Source organism: Elephantulus edwardii, unplaced genomic scaffold (genome assembly GCF_000299155.1).
Source record: "Elephantulus edwardii isolate Elephantulus edwardi_28Jun2011 unplaced genomic scaffold, EleEdw1.0 scaffold00013, whole genome shotgun sequence".
NCBI lineage: Eukaryota > Metazoa > Chordata > Mammalia > Macroscelidea > Macroscelididae > Elephantulus > Elephantulus edwardii.
In genome coordinates, this window is record NW_006399763.1 from 630,976 (window position 1) to 648,065 (window position 17,090).

Consider the following 17,090-nt stretch of genomic DNA (forward strand, 5'->3'; position numbering starts at 1 on the left):
CCCCAGTTCACTTTGCTATGCATCTCTTATTCTGGACTGCTGTCATACAATTAATGCCTAATCATATATTCCTTTTAAACAGTTCTTTCATTTGTTTCAGTGCAGTGTTCATTATTTATCTCCTCATTTCTTAGTATTCCCTGCCCCCATGTCTGTCTCGTTTTATAATTGTGGTTTTTATACAGTATTTATCCTTTTGTGACTGAGATATTTCACTCAGCATAATGTTGTCTAGGGTCAACCATGTTGTGTAATATTTTATGAGTTCCTTGGTTTTCAGTGCTGCATAGTATTCCATCATGTGACTATGCTATAGGTTTTCTATTCATTCATTTATTGATGGGCACTTGGGTAGATTCCATCTCTTTGCTATTGTGAATAACACCGCAATAAACATGAAGGTGTGCATACATTTGTTTGGGTAGAAGCCCTGGTTCCTTTAGGGTATATTCCTAGTAGTAGAATTGCTGGGTCAAATGATACTTCTATTTCTAACTTTTTGAGCAAGTGCCAGACCACCTTCCATAGTGGTTGTATCAAATAGTGATATAATTTAAAGGGGAAAAAAGAGTGATAGAAAATATTGGAAAATCAACCACTTTAATTCATAGTCATTGTTGTTGTTGTTAGGTGTCATAGAGTTGAGTATGACTCATAGTGACCCTATGAATAGTGCATCTGAACCCTGTCCTATACTGTGCCATCCTCACACTTTCTGACACACAAAAGCCCATTGTGACAGTCACCATGTCAGTCCATCTGGTTGAGGATCTTCCTCTCCATCGCCAATCTTTCCTCCCTTCTAAGCTTCATGTTCTTCTCCTAGCAACATGCCTGAAGTATGTGAGGCAAAGTCTTATCATCCTTGCCTCCAAAGAGCACTCCAGCTGCACCCACCAAGACATATTTGTTTGTTCTTTTTGCAGTCTGTGGGATGTTCAGTACTCTGCTCCAAAACCACAACTCAAAGGCATCAGTTCTTCTTCTGTCATTCTTATTATTTGTCTGTTCTTGGATGCACAGCAAGTGATTGTGCAAAAGCAAAAGACCATGGCCTTTTCATCAGACGCCCTTTAGTCCTCAAATTGACATCATTACTCAATAATTGGGAGTGGTCCCTAACTGCAGACTTTCCCAGTGCAATGCTTATTTCCTTATTTCCTGACTGCTTGTACCAAGGGTGTTAATTCTAGATCCAAGTAACATGAAGTTGTTGACAATTTCAATCTCTTCTCCATCCACCATGGTTCTATCAGTCCAGTGGTAAGAATCTTTGTTTTCTTGACAGTAAGATGCAATTCATATTGAAGACTGCATTTCTTGATCTTTTGTAACAAGTGCTTCAAGTGCTCACTTTCATCAAGCAAGGTCATATGATCTGAATGACACATGTTATTGATGCGTCTCCCTCCGATCCTGACACCACATTCCTCTTTACAGAGTGCAGCTTTTCCAATTCTTTGCTCAGCATACAGATTGAATAAGTATGAAAGAGAATACAATCCTGACACCCTCCTTTCCTAATTTTAAGATATATATCATTTCCCTGATCATTTCGCACAACAGCCGCCTGGTCTAGGAATACTGGTCTAGATATAGGTTCCACATGAACACAATTAAGTGCTCTGGGACTCATATTCTTCTCAATTTCCGTCACAACTTGTTATGATCTGCACAGTCAAATGCCTTTGCACAGCCAATGAAGCACAAATAGACATTCTTCTGGTACTCTCCGAAATTAGTAATGATATCCCTGGTGCTATGACCTCCTCTAAATCCTGCTTGAAATTCTAACAGTTCCATAACTAAGTACTGTTCTAGCTATTTTTCAATTATCTTCAAGCGGTATTTTCCTTGCATGTGATATTATAATGATATTGTTCAATAGTTTCCATATTCTACAGTAGGTGTATGTAAAAGTTTTTTCTCACATGTCAAAATTTATATTAGCAGGGGAGTTCTGGTGTCCTAGTGGTAAGGAGCTGCAACTACAATCCCAGAGGTGCACGGTTCGAATCCACCAGATGCTCTGCCGGGGAAGGAGGGACAATCTCCTCCTGTACCAGTCAGATCTGATTTGACGGTACACGCACACAAAAATAATAAAATAAATTAAAAAATAAAAATATCATTTAAAAAAAATTTATATTAGCATTTGGCTTATCAATTAAAAACACTGAAGAAACTTCTTAAATCTTCACAATGATCCTGTGAAATGTGAAGTTATTTCTATTTTGCAGATGAGAAAGATAAGGCTTGGAGAGGTTGAGTAACTAGTTCACGTGATCCAACCATATCTGAGCCCAAGATTCTGACACTGTTGAAATGTCTCTAGCAAAACTAACCCTATCTTTTGCCTATATCAAAGTTATGCCTATCTTTTGCAGAAGCTGTCTTTATGAGGAGGAATGTGGCATCAGGATTGGAGGAAGACTCATCAACAACCTGTGTTATGCAGATGACACAACCTTCCTGAAACTGAGGAAGGAACTGAAATGTTTGCTACAGATGCTCAAGAACTATAATCTTAAATATGGATTAAAGCTGAACATCAAGAACATAAAGATTCTCACCACTGAGCCAACTGGTAGCTCCATGATGGACGGGAAAGAGATTGAGGTTATAACAATTTCAGATTGCTTGGCTCCACAATCAACACGCTTGGCACCAGCAGTCAGAGAATCAAAAAATGAATTGCTTTGGGGAAATCTGCTGTCAGGGACCTCTCCAAAGTGCTACAGAGTAATAATGTCAGTCTAGGGACTAAGGTGTGCCTGATTCATGTCATGGTCTTTGCCATTACTTGCTATGCATCAGAGAGCTGGACAATGACTAAGGATGATAGAAGAAGAATTGCTACCTTTGAGTTGTGCTGGAGAAGAGTATTGAAGAGACTGCCAAGAGAACATATAGATCCTGTATTGTAGAGGGTGAAACCTAGTTTCTCCCATGGAGGCAAGGATTTTGAAGCTCTGTCTCACATACTTTGGGGCAGATGGCCAGGAGGGACCAGTCCTTGGTGAAGGACAGTCTGCTTGGAAGGCTGGAGAGACAATGAAGAAGAGGAAGATTCTAGACGAGATGGACTGACATAGTAACTGGGGTACTGGGGTTAGGTGTGTTAGAGTCAGTGAGACTGCCTCATGATAGGACAGGGTTCAGAGCTACTGTACACAGGGTCACTATGAGTCACGGCAACTTGAAGATACATAATCACCACAACAAAAGATTTTACTGTCATCAAAACCACCTGTACTAGTGAGTGAAAAAGCCCAAAATGAGTGGCAGGAATGATGGAGGTGGTTGTCTGCCACTATGGGTACCATGGTTCTAATTTCCTGTCTTTGTTCTTCCTGGAGGAATGAACAATGAGATTACAAAGATTAGAGGCCATATGTGAACAACAACAACAAAATCATTATCTCCTCAGAGCCCTGGGTTTTGCAGAGAGCACTTCCAAATGATGATGGTTTGCTTTAGGGAAACTACATATTATGTTTAATGGTGATGTTCTAAAACTATATCTCAAGTAAAATTAAAAAACTCCAGCTACTGGCTGGAGTTTTCTAAACTCACTATCAGGACATCAACAATACTCAACTCTTCATGGCCAAAAGACGAACAGTGACTAGTTTACCCAATGGAACTATTGTTCAAAGGTAAACTAATTCATATTCAAAATATCATGAGTTTAAATAATAGGCAAAAAAGAAAACTACCTTCTTCTTGTTGCTGAAAGCCCCATGGTATTTTTGTGATGCAGATAAAAGTCTGTTGGGAGTTCCCAGAGGTGAGGTTTTCCTTCGGTTGGATGAAAAACTCCCAGGAAGAGATTGATGGAATCTTGTCTATCAGCATCTAAAAGGCAAATATATATGTATTTCAGGATATTTGTTATTGAAAGTTAGAGAATGCATAAAGAATAACAACAAAGTAATACCTTTTAATTACGGTGTTGGTTAAAAATATTGCATATATTGTGGACTTCCAGTCTTAGAAGAAGTGTAGATAGCATGCTCCTTAGGAGAGGTACTGTAAGAATTTGCCTCACATATTTTGACATGCCATCAAAAGACATCATGTTCGCTAGTCAGCAGAAAAGAGTAACACCCTCAACAAGATGGATTGTCTCAAACATAGCAACTGTTATGAGGATGGAGCTGGATTAAGGAGTGTTCAGTTCTGACATACACAGGACAGTTACGAGTCAGAATCAATGACACCTAATAACGTTGTTGTTGTTGTTGTTATGTGCTGTCAAGTAGTTTGCGATTCACAGCAACCCTATGTACAACAGCCCAAAACCCTGCTCTATCCTGTGCCAATCTCATTGCTTCTGACACACCCAGCCCAATTACCCCAGTCACTGAATCAATCCACCTCATAGAGGGTCTTCCCCTCCTGCGCTGTCCCTCCACCCTACCAAGCATGATGTCTCTCTCCAAGGACCTGTCTCTCCTTACAAAATGTCCAAACTATGTCAGATGAAGCCCCAGAATCCTTGCCTCCAAGGAGTAGCCTGGTTTAACCCTCTCCAGGATGAATCTGTTTGTTTTCTTGGCAGTCCAGGGTACATTCAATACTCTTCTCCAGCACCACAGCTCAAAGTCATCAATTCTCCTTCTGTCCTCCCTAGTCATTGTCCAACTCTCTGATGCATAACAAGTGATTGCAAAGACCATGACCTGTATCAGGCACACCTTAGTCTCCAGAGAGACACTGTTGCTCTTGAGTACTTTAGAGAGGTCCCTAACAACAGACTTTCCCATCGCAATACGTTTTTGATTTCCTGGCTGCTGGTGCCAAGACTGCTGACCGTGGAGCCGAGCAAACTGAAGCTGTGAACAATCTCAATCTTTTCGCCATCCTTCCTGATGCTACCAATTGGTCCAGTGGTGAAAATTTTTGTCTTCTTGACATTGAGCCTCAGTCCATACTGAAGGCTGAAGTCCTTGACCCTCTGCAGCAAGTGCATAAGGTCCTCCTCAGTTTCGGCAAGCAGGGTTGTGTCATCTGCATAACGCAGATTGTTAACAGATCTTCTACCAATCCTGACGCCACACTTCTCCTCATAGAGCCCAGCCTCTCGGATAATCTGCTCTGCATACAGGTTGAAAAGGTAGGGAGATAGGACACATCCCTGGCGTACACCCTTCCCAATTTTGAACCATGTAGTGTTATCCTGCTCTGTTCTAACAACTGCCTCTTGATCTAAGTATAGTTTTCACATTAGCACGATTAAATGTTCTGGGATTCCCATTCTTCTCAGAGTCAGCCACAGTTTGTTATGATCCACACAGTCAAACGTCTTTTGCATAATCAATGAAACACAGACAGACATTCTTCTGATATTCCCTGCTTTCAGCTAAGATCCATCTAACACCAGCTACAGTATCCCTAGTACCACAACCCCTTCTAAACCCAGCCTGGACTTCCGTCAGTTCTCTGCTGATGGGCTGTTCCAGTCGTTTTTGGATAATCTTCAGTAGAATCTTGCTTGCATGTGAAATCAATGATATTGTTCTGTAGTTTCCACACTCAGTTGGGTCACCCTTCTTTGGAATGGGAACAAATATAGATCTCTTCCAGTAAGTTGGCCAAGTGGTTGTTCTCCAGATTTCTTGGCACAACTTGGTGAGCACATCCAGAGCTAATAACATTATCGAAGTTAATATAACTCTATGTAAAAACTGTATCTGAAAAAAATAGTATTTATGCTTCAGCAGTAGTATATTAAATAGTCCTTAAGATAGTCATTAAGATTTTGAACAGAATTAAACCATTGCTTCAAAAATGTGTACTTTTTGCTCCATCGCTCTTGTACTATGGCAAAGAGTGAACACAAATGACTTCTAGAATTGTATTGGGTCCGACTTGTGAAAATCTTTAAGAACTTCCTGAATACCTTAGATAGTGATGTTAAGGTTAAAATGAAACATGCTATTAGCATTTGCTAACTTATTTGAAAGGAATACATCTTTGTTTTATCACAAAAGCACATCACAGGCTTCATACTAAAATGACCCAACTCTTAGCTCCAATTGTGTTATACAAACTTGAACAAGGCAGCTGCATAGTTCCCACTTTCAATCTCTGAAAAGAGATTTCTTTAACAGAGACAATGTTTACCACATTTTTCCCCCTTCAACTGAGAGCCTCACCCATCCTCTCTTTGTGTGTCTGATAATAAAGGTGGAAAGGGCTTATGAATAATAGTCTCATTCTAACTATCCAACCTCCAAAATTATCTTGTCTAAACACACTAAGTACAAATAAAACTGAGTATATGTTTTCTTTCTTCTCCCTTTTCTTAATTATGTTTTGGTAAACATTGTAATAAGTACTGAAGTCTTCTCATGAACCAACCATTCTTCCTCTGTGACTCTCCTGCATAGCATCTGCATTCTTTCTTCCCATCCCCCTCTCCATTCTTGTCTTGGAGCCTTACATATTCAAACTTGGGGCAGACATCTACAATATAAATTTAGCCCCTTATTATTTATCAGAAGCTATCAGACTAAAACCACAGCAGAAATGACTGCTTCTGGAACAAGATAATATTATCATAAAATCAAAATGTCTTTCAGTGGTTTTAGTAAACACAAGTATTACTGAAATTAGCAACAGTGTCCTCATTGGGTTATTTGGTCATTTTGGGAAAAGAAATGAAATGGAATATGGTACATCAAATAGGTATTCCAGTTACTAGTATTTTGACAGGAAGCATTTCATTAAAATAGTACTTACCTTTTGGACTAAAGTAAAATATAAAAGGAATATGTTCATATGCTGATTACATTTAGAATCTTTTTTGTCATTTTTTAAGTAAAAGTATCAAATACTAAATGATGTACATCTTGCTACCCAGATTTCACCCTCTTCATACAATTCAAAAGTAAACATACTACTTGTAGGGCCATTACATCCTTTCTGCTTCTTACACACCCTTAAAGGTTCACTCTATGGAGTACCCAAACCAATACCATTTAGAGGAGTTTTCCACTTTCAACCATGTTCTCAAAGCCTTCCTCTCTCTCTTTAAACATAGTAGAGATAATCCTCAGGGTATGAACAAGTTTTGTTCCTAAGTGTCTTTGAGTAAAATTTGTAGCTAAGTGAAAACACGTGTATGCAGTCTTTATGTAGCCTTACTTGAATGCAAGGAAAGAGCTCTAGTGATGTTTTGGCTACATTATTAGCTTGCTAACCAGAAAGTAAGTGGTGTAAACCTTCCAACCACTCCACAGGATAAAGAGAAAGCAATCTTCTTCTAAACAGATTTTTCCGTCTTTGGCAGTTCTACTCTGTCCTACACCATCACTGTGAATGGGAATAAACTTGATAGCAGTGGGGTTGGTTGTTCAAAGCATTTTCTATGTTTTAAAAACTGCATCTAGAAAAGCTACGGTATATTCACATAATGGAATATAATATGATGCAGCGTTGGAAAACAATGAATTCGTAAAAAAATTACACAACACGGGAGAGCCTGGAGGACATGTGCTGAGTAAAATATCTCTGTCACAAAAGGACAAATACTGCTTAACACTGCTGTTATTAAATGAGACAGACATAGAGGGGTTAGGGAGAGAATGGATAAAGAATAGATATATAATGAACACTGCTTTAGAACAGCTGAGGGGAAAGACTGTCCAAAAGGAATATATGATTACCATTATATGTATGAGGAAAAACCTGGATCAAGGGGTGTATTGTGCAGTGGGCTAGGGGTCGGGGGGAGGTGGGAAGAAAATGTACTACAAATAAAAAATTAAAACATTTTTGATATTTAGAAAAAGCTGCATCTGCAGCGAGTGAAGATGATTGTGATGAAATGTTTGTTGTGAATAATGGTTGGTTAAGTGTTTTCAAACTAATGACAGATTAAGTATTATTAAGGAGCAAGTATAAACTGTCTTGCAAGGTGTACAGTCACAACCCAAGGACTCACTGAAGCAGCCTTTAATTTTTAGCAACTATGTTTAAATGTAAGCTGTGAGAAAAATAAATACTACAATGGATCAGAGTAAAGATTTCTAGAATGCACTGTTACTGTTGTAACTTAAACTACGCTTCTAGCATTAATGGCTATTTATTAAGTTTGGGCTATAAGGTCAACCCTGAAGAACTAGATGTTCTTCTACAGCTACTTTTGACTGTAAATAAGACAGTCACTTCCAAGTAGATGGTAGTGCTATGCTGGATACAGACAAGAGCCTGAAACACATATTCACTGTAGTTAGAGATAAAAGGGGATAAAATGATCAATTCTGTTTACACTCAGTTATGTATTAAAGGAAACATGAATACTGATCATTCAAACTCCTTTCAAACAGATAAACATAAACCAATTTTATTATTCATTCTATTTCAATAGAAAGCTCTGGTAGTAGGGAGTTGTGCTGCTAACCCAAAGTTTGCACTTTCTTGGCACTAGCAGTTAGGAAATCAAAAGATGAATTGCATTGGGGAAGTCTGTTGTCAGGGACCTCTCCAACGTGCTAAAGAGCAATGATGCTAGTCTAGGGACTAAGGTGTGACTGATCCAGGCTATGGTCTTTGCAATTACTTGCTATGCATCAGAGAGCTGAACAAGGACTAAGGATGACAGAAGAATCTATGCTATTGAGTTCTGGTGCTGGGAAAAAGTACTGAACATACCACGGATGACCTGGAGAATAAATAGGTCTTGGAGAGGGTGAAACCAAGTTTCTCCTCAGAGGTGAGTATTTTGAAGATCTGTCTCAAATACTTTGAGTATGTGGCCAGAAGAGACAAGTCCTTGGAGAACATCACACTTGGAATAGTGGAAGGACAGCATGGGAGAGGAAGACTCTGGATGGGATAGATTGACACAGTAACTGGAACAATGCGGTGAGGTATGTTAGAGTCCATGAGACTGGCTCAGGATTGGGCAGGGTTCAGAGATATTATACTTAGGGTCACTATGAGTTGTGGGCAATTTGATGGCACATAACAACAACAATGGTTCAAATCCACCAGCTGCTATGTGGCAATCTCTTTCCATGAGATTTACACCCTCTGAAATCCTGCTGGAGGGTGAGCTGTGAGTGAGTAAATTATGATTTGTTAGCAATGAGTGAATGTTTCAATAGTACTATTGTTGTTAGGTGCTGTGGAGTCAAGCACAACTATAGCGACCCTATGAAAAAAAGATCTGAGCCCTGCTCTGTCCTGTGCCATCCTCACACTTCCTGACACACAAGAGTCCACTGCAGCAGTCACCGTGTCAATCCATCTGGTTGAGGGTCTTCCTCTCCTTCGCCAACCCTCCAGCCTTCCCAACATCATGTCCCTCTCCAAGGAACAGCACCTCTAAGCAACATGTCCAAAGCATGTGAGGTGAAGCCTCATCATTCTTGCCTCCAAACAGCACTCTGGCTGCACCCTTTCCAAAACATATCTGTTCATTCTCTTGGCTGTCCATGGGATGTTCAGTGCTCTTCCCCAACACCACAGCTCAAAGGCATCAATCCTTGGTCGTTGTCCAGGTCTCGGATGCATAGCTAGTAATCAGAGAGACTATTGCCTGAATCAGACTCACCTTAGTCCTGAAATTGACATCACTACTCCTCAATAATTTGGAAAGGTCCCTAACTGCAGATTTTCTCAGTGCAGTGCGTCTCCTTATTTCTTGCCTGCTCGTACCAAGGGTGTTAATTGTGGATCCAAGCAAGGTGAAGCTGTTGACAATTTTAATCTCCTCTCCATCCATCATGACACTGACTATTGGTCCAGTGGTAAGAATTTTTTTTTTTGCGCCATAACAACTACTTCTATTGCCAAGAACTGCAGCCTGCAGGACTGGAGGGGGGGGGCAAAGGGGGCCCTCAGGGGGCAGCTCTTCCCCAGGCCAAGTCACATGGCCATCTGCCCACTGCAAGTGGGAGCTGGGCAGCGAGAGAAAACTCAATAGGCATCTGTGGAAACCAGGCCCATCAACTGCTGGAGGGGGCAGGGGCCGTGGGAAGGGTTACAAGCAACGGAAGGGAGTCTGGGCTGGCGGGAGGCAGCGAGCGGAGGCCACATGAGCCTGTGCTGTGAGCGCGTGCCTGAACACATGCCGGTGGAGCCACTGCAGGCAAGGAGAGCCTCTCCTCACTCCTCCTTCTTGTCCGTGGGACCTGGGACCGTCAACTGTCGCCTGCAGCTTGGCGTGCTCCTCCAGCAGGCGGTCGTACTCCTTGGTCAGGCCCTCAGACTGCTTCTGCATGGCCAGGACCTCATTCTCAGCCTTCTCCAGTTTTTGCTTGCTGTTGGCCAGCTCCTCCTTCAGCTTCTTCAGCTCAGCCTTCAGGTTTCTGTTCTCCTCCTCCACCTTCACCTCTGCTTCCCCAATTCGGAGCTTGCCTCTGTCAACACCAGCTTCCTTCTTAGCGGCTCGTTTTCTTCCATGTACTTCTTGGCAGCCTCATTAGCACTCTCTGCCTGTTTTTTAAAGGCTTCATTGGAGGCCAGCAGCGTGGCCTCCTGGGAGATAAGAGTCACCAGGAGTCACAGCAGGAAGGACAGGAGCAAGGAAAAGCCAGCAATGTAGAGGTTCCTCTGGGAGTGGAAAAGCTTCATGTGGAAGTGTTCCATGGCCCCAGGGTTGTTCTGGAGGTTCACCTTTTCTGTCACATCATCATATTTCCAGATCTCTCGGACGGCATCAACAACAAGCAGCACCAGGATGACAATAAGAACCGCAAAGAAGGCACTGCCATCCGTTACTATCAACTCCAAGCAGGACTTTAAAATTTTCTGCCACCTTTTCGGAGATATGAAGGGAATGCAGAGAAGCAACACAACGAAGACCTCCGCATAGAGGAAGGTGGCCACTGCGGTCCACTGCAGACTCATCCTCTGCTGCTAGATGGTTTCCAGGGAAGCGAGCTCGTTTCCTGACCAAGCCGCTGCTGGACATGGCCGTGACCTCCTACACGCTGCTGCGGGCCGCCCGCTCCCGCTCCCGCGGGGCTGGCACAGCCTGGCCCTCGGCCATCGCTGGCCTCGTGGTTTTCCTCACGACCAACGTGCTGCGGGCCTTCTCGCCCAAGTTTGGGGAGCTGGTGGCCGAGGAGGCGCCCCGGAAGGGGGAGCTGCGCTACATGCACTCTCGCGTGGTGACCAACTCGGAGGAGATCGCCTTCTACAGGGTCCACGAGGTGCGGCTGCCAGGCCAGGCCGGGAGGGCAGGAAGTGAATTTTGTTTTCTTGATATTGAGATGCAATACATACAGAAGACTGCATTCCTTGATCTTCTGCAACAAGTGCTTCAAGTTCTCCTTACTTTCAGCAAGCAGGGTTGTGTCATCTAATGAGTCTCCCTCCATTTCTGATGCCACACTCCTCCTCATAGAGTCCAGCTTCTCAGATTATTTGCTTAGCATAAAGATTAATCAGATATGGAGAAAGAATACTACATTGACGCACTCCCTACCCAGTTCCAAACCATGCAGTGCTACTCTGCTCCATTCACACAACAGCCTCCTTTTCCAGGTCTAGGATCTCCACATGAGCACAATTAAGTGGGAATCCTTTCTAATGAATGCCAGCCACAACTTGATATGATCCACAGAGTCAAATGCATTTGCACAGTCAATAAAGCACAAATAGACATTCTTTTGGTATTTCTTACTTTCAGCTAGAATCCATCTGCATCAGCAATAATATCCCTGGTGCCATGGCCTCTTCTAACTTCTGCTTGAAGTTCTGACAATTCCTTATCTATGTACTGTTCCAGCCATTTTTTTTAATGCTCTTTAACAGCATTTTGCTTGCATGTGATATCAATGATATTGTTTGATAATTTCCACATTCAGGTGGATCACCTTTCTGGGGAATGGGAACAAATAGAGACCTCTTCCAATCCATTGGCCAGACAGCCATCCTCCAAATTTCCTATATTAAATTATATCTGACTTGAACAAAACTGGTTTTCTTTATAAAAAAATATATGTTAAGTAAAATTTTGATAATGATGCCTGAAATCAGTAATGAAAGGGAAATAATCTAAAAAAATTTAAAAAAAAAAATCACTGCCGTAGAGTTATTGAGATTCACAGCAACCTTCCACCGAATTTCCAAGGCTATAAATGGTAATAGAAGAAGACTGTTCATCTTTCTCCTAAGGAGCTGCTAGTGAACTGGCACCACCAAAGACACAGTCTTTTGATTAACAGTGCAACACACCACAGACTACACCACCAGAGCTCCTTCAACTCAATAAACAGTACTGTTTACATGGGGAGATGACGTTGGATCTCCACAACATGCATAAAAAGAAAGAAAACCTCAAAAATGAACTAGTATAAGTTATAATAAAGGACTTTTATATGATCTCAGGGTAGGGAAGTAAAGAAAGTACCAAAGACAGGAAAGCTGGTATATTTTACACAAAAAAGTAGAAAAGTTGACAGGTCTAAATAATAATACTAAAAATATTACTAGAAGTAATTTGCTGGCCTGCCCCATAGTCACCACCAGGCCTGGTTTTGATTATTGATTTTGAGCTTCTCCAGTGATTCCTTCCACAGATGTCCTCAGTCTAATTCCTGTGAGGTCCATGTGTACCTCATCTTTTGTGTTTTTTAAAAAGGTATTTGTGATGAATAAATCATTGAACTTAGAGAATTCAAACATTTGTTCCCCAGCTCATTTCTGTCACTAAGACTATACTTTCTAACTACTATTCCTTCCTCATGGTTTCCAAATCTTGCATTCAATAATTAATTCATCTTCATTGCAAGTTTGGTCCGTTTCAGACTACAGAAGTTGGTAGAAATCTCAAGTTTCACCCTCTTTGGCTTTAAGTATTGGTTTATATAACAGTCGTATTAACAGTCTTCCTTGTATGCATATGACTAGTATCCTATCACTCACAACATTGTACTTTAATACAAATCTTGAAATTGTCTTTATCATGAACGTAACACCATTCTTCCTCAATTTTTAATTCCTGACATAATAAATCACAGGACTGTGTGATTCAAAATAGTCCAGATCAGTCCATATCATCTCACTAGTGCCTAGAATCATGCTTTCTATTTCATTTTGACAACTTCCAGTTTTTCTACATTTATACTTCATATGTTCCACATTTCCATTATTAAAGTGCTTGCAGTTGTTTCTCCTCCTGATTTTGAATGACTTCCAATCTGGGCTGTACCTCTAACAATATAGTCTTTTCTTGTTTACAGGGTTTTCATAGGCCTGTTATTTCAGAAGTGATGGCCTATCCTGCATCTTATTCTGTCTTAATCTGGAAGCTCTGCTGAAACCTGTCCACCACAAGTGACCCTTCTGGCATTTGAAACACTGGTGCCATAGCTTCCAGCATCACAGCAACCCACAAGTTATCCTAGTAGAGCAAACTGGCAGACAAGCACTTTATTAGTAAGAGGAAACAACAAATAAACAAGCAAATACTCACCTAAGCTAGAAAGTAATTAGAGCTCCTTAGAGATCATTCGATGTTAATGTTTTAGACTATTAATGTTTTAGGCCATTAGAATTATTCACATTATTTAAAAGACAAATGCAAATTATAAATTTATAAAATGTGTAAAATTATAAATGGTATTTAGTAAACTAGAAGAATTATATTCTCTTCAATATTAATAGGGAGCTCTGGTGGCTTAGTGGTAAGAAACAGTGCTGCCAATACAAAGGTACACAGTTTGAATCCACCAGCTACTTTAGGGGAGAAAGATGAGCAAAATCCTTCTGTGTGACTTACTGTCTCTGAAAACCCATTAAAGCTAAGATGTTAAGGATCAACTATGGGCTGGTTCTGACTCAAGGATATATTGTTGTTGTTGTTGTTGTTGTTGTTATGTGCCGTTGAGGCACTTGCGACTCATAGCGACCCTATGTACAACAGCTCTAAACTCTGCTCTCTCCTGTGCCAATCGCACTGCCTCCGACACACCCATCCCAATTACCCCAGTCACTGAATCAATCCATCTCATAGAGGGCCTTCCCCTCCTACGCTGTCCCTCCACCCTCCCAAGCATGATGTCCTTCTCCAAGGACCGGTCTCTCCTCACAACACGTCCAAAGTATGTCAGACGGAGCCTCAGAATCCTTGCCTCCGAGGAGCCACCCGGTTTGACCATTCCCAGGATGAATATGTTTGTTTTCCTAGCAGTTCATGGTACCCTCAGCACTCTTCCCCAGCACCACAGCTCAAAGGCATCAATTCTCCTTCTATCCTCCTTAGTCATTGTCCAGCTCTCCGATGTATAACAAGTGATAGCAAAGACCATTGCCTGTATCAGATGCACCTTAGTCTCCAGAGAGACACCATTGCTCTTCAGTACTTTCGAGAGGTCCCTAACAGCAGACTTTCCCATCACAATACGTCTTATAACAACAAATATTAAAAAGGGAGCTCTCTGGTGCCCTGGTGGTAAGGAGTTACACTACTAACCCCAAAGGCAGAAGGTTCAAATCTACCAGCTTCTCCACAAGAGAAAGATGGGCAATCTGCTCCTTTGTAATTTACTCCCTCTGAAAACCCATTAAAGTGACACTCTAAGTCGATTCCAACTCAACAGCACATAACAACAAGTACTAACAAGGAAGGTCTGGTGGCCCCCAGAGTGGGAAGGAGTGGCCTCCTGAGTGGTAAGGTGTTGCCCTGCAATCCAGCTGCCCTGCAACACAAACACTGTTGTGGCTGTTATGGTTGTTATTGTTGTCATCATTGTTATTAGGTGTCATAAAGTCTACAGCTCATAGTGATCCTTGAACAATAGACCTGAACATCCTATTCTGTGCTATCCTCACCACCTCTGATATAAGTAACCACATTGCTGCAGTCACTGTGTCAATTCATCTCATTGAGGGTCTTTCTCACTTTCATTGAACTCACCACATTTCCAAGCATAATATCCATTTCCTAGAAACATAATCAAAATATATGAGACTAAGTTTCAACATCCTTGCCTTCAAGGAGCACTCTGGCTGCAGTTTTTCCAAGATACGTTTGTTTGTTTGTTTGTTTGTTTGTTTGCTTGTTTGTCAGTCAGTCTATAGGATAGTGAGTGCTTTCTCTAACACATCTCAAAGGCTTAACAGTTTGAATCCACCAGCTGCACCATGGAAGAAAGATGGGTAGCCTCCTCCTGTGTGATTTACTACCTCTGAAAACCTGTGGAGGTCCCCTACAAGTTAGTTCTGACTCAATGGTACACAACAGAAACATCAACAACAAATATTAACAAGGGAGATCTGGTGGTCTAGTGAATAAGGAGTTGCACTGCCAACCCAAAAGCAAGTGGCTGGAATCCACCAGCAGTTTGTTGGGAGAAAGGCAGGCAATTTCCTCTAGTGTGATTTACAGCCTCTGAAAATCTGCTGGAGGGTCACCCATGAATCGGTTCCTATTCAACAGCTTTGGGTTTGAGAGTTTTTAAAAACATTAACAAGGAGTTCTTTTCTGGAATTTCAGTGTGATATTATTTATTTATTTTGCTGTTAAATAATTTTTATGTCCTATAATGAACATGTAATACCTTCAAATTTAAAATCATTCATTCAAAAACCTACCCCATTCCAAAAAGGGATAACTCTGGTGGCCTAGTGATAAGGAATTACATTGCCATTCCAAAGGCACATGATTCAAATCCACCAGTTGCTCTGAGAGAGAAAGTTTAAACTGTCTTTAAAAATCTGCTGGAATGTCAGATCTGAGCTGGTTCCAGCTCAATGGTACACAACAACAATGCCATCCCAAACACAGGGGAATAACTGATAAGAATCTTCCATAGGCAAAACAATTTATTTGTCCTCAAAGTGTTTAAGAATGATGGGCTTAGAAGGTTGTGTCTCTATTCCTGATAGGCTCAAATGCTCTGAGAACTCTCCCTTGCATCTCTCTTATGGTAGTGAGCAGAAATACAAACAAACTCTTCCATCACCATACAGCACAAGTGAGGGCATCTCAACATTGGTCTTTTTCATCACTGCCTTCTTGTACAGTGAGCTCTGATGTCTTCATCCCTAAAACTGCTTGAAGAGGGCATGTTTTCTCTTCATACACAAATACATATATGCAAAAATTTAAAAAAAACAAACCCCAAATACATTCATGACCTTTACATTCTATACATACATATACGTATGTATTAAATAGATTTAATAATTATTGCTGATATCCCTTCCCCCTTGTTAAAAGAAGATTTGAATGCAACAAACTTCAGCAAGAAAGTCTTTACTCACCAAGAGTTTATGTTAATAAAAAAAAATTACAATGAGTTTGACAGGGTCCTTAAGAGAAATAGGAAACTTCGCCTAACATCTGAAGGGAGTCCCTAGGTACTCAAGCCTCCTCTACAGGCATCTTCCAACAGCATGTGTAACAGTTATGACAGAAATCAAAATGTGCTTTTAGACACACAGCCCAGAGCGTGCTAAAATGTAAAACCTCAAAAACAGCTTTGAAAAGAAGCCTGAATGTGGGCCAGGTGGGTTGCCCTTATAGCAATATTGCGCATCAATCTGTCTATACAAACCAAGTATGAAATTTCCAACAGCCTAACTGCACTCTTCAGGTTTCTTAATTACTGAGTAGCTTTCTGCCCACCGCAGGGGCATAACATGGAGTGATTTAAGTTTTGCAAAGTTTCCTTTAGTGTTTCAAAGAAAATAGTTCTATAAATACATCATCTTCATTATATAATATCCACTGTAATTTAAAAATAAGTTGAACGCCCAATGCCACCAGGTTTCTCAAAATATAAGTCTATTTTAGCCACATTATTCATAAAATAATTCCTTTCACTGTACCCTGTTCAACATTCCTCCTTCAGTTGTGCATAATTTTGCCTTACTTTCCCATTCTGTGTACTGTTACTTTCTCAGTCATCTTCAAATTTTATATTTTCTTTCTTTCTTTTAAAACTATGTACAGCTACACATTCCTTAACTCTATCCTCTACTTTTATAAAAAAAAAACATTCTTTTCATCACGACTGTCAATGATGATTCTCATTGCTACATCAATGATTAAGAAAAGAGAAGCAGTAAAGGGAGAAGGGGGGATTATTCTTCTTATCTTTTTTTTAATTGGGAAAAACATATTG

At 40.9% G+C, this 17,090-nt stretch overlaps 1 protein-coding gene and 1 pseudogene across 1 annotated transcript in view; both read right to left on the reverse strand.

The window, feature by feature from the left end:
• The window catches only part of FIG4 (FIG4 homolog, SAC1 lipid phosphatase domain containing (S. cerevisiae)), a 169,101-nt gene that overhangs the window by 32,661 nt on the left and 119,350 nt on the right, over positions 1-17,090 (reverse strand). The window contains exon 16 of the mRNA XM_006881159.1: positions 3,720-3,858. Coding sequence (XP_006881221.1) covers positions 3,720-3,858 — 139 coding nt within the window. The remainder of the gene's footprint in view (positions 1-3,719; positions 3,859-17,090) is intronic.
• On the reverse strand, positions 9,995-10,863 carry LOC102861522 (annotated as a pseudogene).